This window comes from Stereum hirsutum, assembly GCF_000264905.1.
Source record: "Stereum hirsutum FP-91666 SS1 unplaced genomic scaffold STEHIscaffold_24, whole genome shotgun sequence".
Lineage (NCBI taxonomy): Eukaryota > Fungi > Basidiomycota > Agaricomycetes > Russulales > Stereaceae > Stereum > Stereum hirsutum.
Genome location: NW_006763154.1, coordinates 168,954 through 171,823, shown reverse-complemented (window position 1 = coordinate 171,823; position 2,870 = coordinate 168,954). Strand labels below are relative to the sequence as shown.

Below are 2,870 nucleotides of genomic sequence, written 5' to 3'. Positions count from 1 at the left end.
GACGACCGCTCAACGAAATTGGGGGAAGTGGGGGCTTCGACTTCGTCGACTGCAAGGTAGAATGGAAACCTCGGGGGGTAGCGGGCCCCCCGTTCATTTAGCCTGACGAACAGGCGCTTGTTCCTCTCAACCAGAGTTTCGAAACGGGTTTCGGCCGTCCGCTTTAGCTCTGCAATGGAACCTCGAGCCCTCGCCACATGTCGGTAGACCATGGAGAAAACATCGTCACCGTCCGATGTCCGAGGTGGGTTCTGTTGAAAGACGGCCCAGCATGCATGGTGATAGCCATCATCTGGGTCTATATGAAGAAATTCCAAGAATCTGGAAAGTACGATGATGCGGGTGAGATAGAGGGCGTAGAAGCAGCGCTCCGCCGCAGCGGTACGACGTGATATGGCTTCAGGGCTGAGTGACGCAGTGTCGACGGTGGCACCGAGCTCTTGGGTGGCAAGGAGGAGGTCTTGAGACAAGTTACTCTTGCAAACTTCTTCTGCTGTTTTATTTGGCGAATATGCGAAATAGAAACCCCAGTGTGTGCCGACACCTGTTACAAGCGTTAATGTCTGTGGTTCGGGTTCCACGGTCTTATAAGGTCTACCAAGGATTACAACTGGATCAGTGAAGGGTACAAAATGAATCTCAAAGATCAACGCACTTTCGGTCCTCGAAGGTGTCTGCCACAGGTTCCCACCTGTCCCCCATGGCCCACGCAAGATTCCTGACTGAGAAAGGATCGAAATAATCATAGAAATAAGGCAAGCGATAGCTCATGAACAGAGGTTCTATTTCGGTTAACGCCGCGTCAATCGGTGCATCGAGGGCATTGAAGAATGCAGCTGGGAATCCCTGGTAAGTACAAGGATAAGGGACGATGAACAACTGCACTCACGATGATTACAATATGAATAGAGTTTGGTACAGTCATCCCGAAGTTCCCAGACGATGTACTTCAGCTCTGGATATTTGACGAACACGGCATGAGTAATGAGATCATCGGGCTTATCGCAAGACGATAAACCCAGCGCTCGAGCGTAGGTATCAAGGCCTCCCATTTCGAACATGGAGTAACTGCCCCACACCCGAATGATTATTTTGTCCCACATCGCCAACAGACGAGTTCGTTCGCATTCAGGAACTTCTTCCCAGGGAACATGTGTGTGTCCTGAGGTAGCGCTGGTAGCCGAGATGTCAACGGGAGGACGAGTGGGAATATTAGCCAAAGGTTGAAGAGGAAGGGGAGTTGCGGCGGTATTGGAACTTTGGATGGGGATACGGCGAGCTTGGACGCGATCGGAGGTGCGAGCTGAAGGAGCAACCGGAGCGTCGACAAAGGTTGAGGCAGGAATCGTGACGAATTCCGGGGTAGGCGTCGATCCGCGAGGGGGGGTTTGTACGGGAATGCAAGGGGAGGCAGCTGGAATGTGAGGAGGGGTTACTGGGATTTTCCTTCGAATACGATCCGCAGTCATCCTAAGAAAGTAACGGCTCTGAACGGCAATGGCTGGCTTTGTTGACGAATCGCTCGTGAGCTTCGAAGGTGACGGTGCCAGCCGATGACGCTTTGCATGGGGTTCTTCGGAGACATCGACGTCGAAATCGTCCTCGACAGTGAGGCGTCGACGCTTCGCGAGGACGGGGGGCGGAGAGACGATTGGGGTCTGAGCTGGGGATGGAGCAGGAATGGGAGGTACGACAGTCGAGTCGTGAGCCAAAGTTGCTGCAGTATTCCTTCGAACACGATCCGCGGTGGTCCTGAGCGAATAACGGCTCTGGGTAGGGGCGGTCGCCCTTGTCGACGAACGGGTCCTACGTTTCGGTGGAGATGTGAGATGTCGCTGGTGGTGACGCTTTGCCGGTGGCTCTTCACAGATATCGGCTTCCAGAGCGTTGCGTGGACGTTTGGTGGGGATGCGGGTTGTTGGAAGGATTGGGGCGGGAACTGGGGTTGGAATGGGAAGGGGAGCGGGAGCAACTGGAATATGAGCTAGATCGTTAACGATATTGCTTCGTGCCCGCTCTGCGGTTGCCCTCAGAGAATAGCGTCTCTGAGTCGAAGGGGCTGGCTTCGTCGAGAGACGCGCCTTACGCTTCGATGGTGTGGCCGTCAGATGTCGCTGGTGATGTCGCTTTGCTGGCGGTTCGTCTGGGCTATCGACATCTTCGCGTCGACGTTTCCTTTCTGTGCAATTCTGTATAGCTTGAAGCGGGTACATCGTGCATGGACTGGATTGTCCAAGCGTGAAAGGAGGTATGTGGTAAGTAGTCGAGGTGAAAGGAACCGGGCACGTGGCATGACGCGAGCGCGTCGGCCGAGGCGTCCCGCTTTTCCACGGCGCCACCGTGTCCGAAGGTCACGTTACCGTTATCTTCCTCGCTTGCTTTATTTAAGACGACAGAGACGCGGAACGATCCGAAAACCCAACGTCGGCCGTTCAAAGTTCTCGTGTCGCCTGCTCTTTCTTCTCCGCCTCTCTCCTCTCTTCCACCATCAACCCCGGCCTTCCCCTCGTAACTTTCTTGACTCTGTAGTCCCGACCCTGCTCTCTGTCCTTCGATTCTTCGAACACGCCATGTCTACAGGAAAGCGGACAGCAGATCATCTACCCCCTTCCGAACAGGTATCAAATCGTCCTCGCTATATCCCCCCCAAGTTCCTCCGCGTGCTGCTTCAGAGGAACCCTGTCTCAAGTCCTCCCTATGTTGCCCCCGTACCCGTTCCTCCGCATTCTGCTTCAGAAGGACCCTCTATGAACGACTCAAGTCCTCCCTATGTAGCCCCCGTTCCTCCCTATGTAGCCCCCGTTCCTCCGCCCGTTGCCCCCGTTCCTCCACATGTCGCCTTCGTTCCTCCAAATGTCGCCCCAGTTCCA

At 54.8% G+C, this 2,870-nt stretch overlaps 1 protein-coding gene across 1 annotated transcript in view; it reads right to left on the bottom strand.

Moving 5' to 3' along the window:
- The window catches only part of STEHIDRAFT_163465 (uncharacterized protein), a gene marked incomplete at both ends in the record, with an annotated part of 4,554 nt that extends 2,341 nt beyond the window's left edge, over window positions 1–2,213 (bottom strand). Inside the window, 3 exons of the mRNA XM_007311153.1 lie at window positions 112–594; window positions 656–836; window positions 890–2,213. Coding sequence (XP_007311215.1) covers window positions 112–594; window positions 656–836; window positions 890–2,213 — 1,988 coding nt within the window. The remainder of the gene's footprint in view (window positions 1–111; window positions 595–655; window positions 837–889) is intronic.
- Window positions 2,214–2,870: the final 657 nt, after the last annotated feature.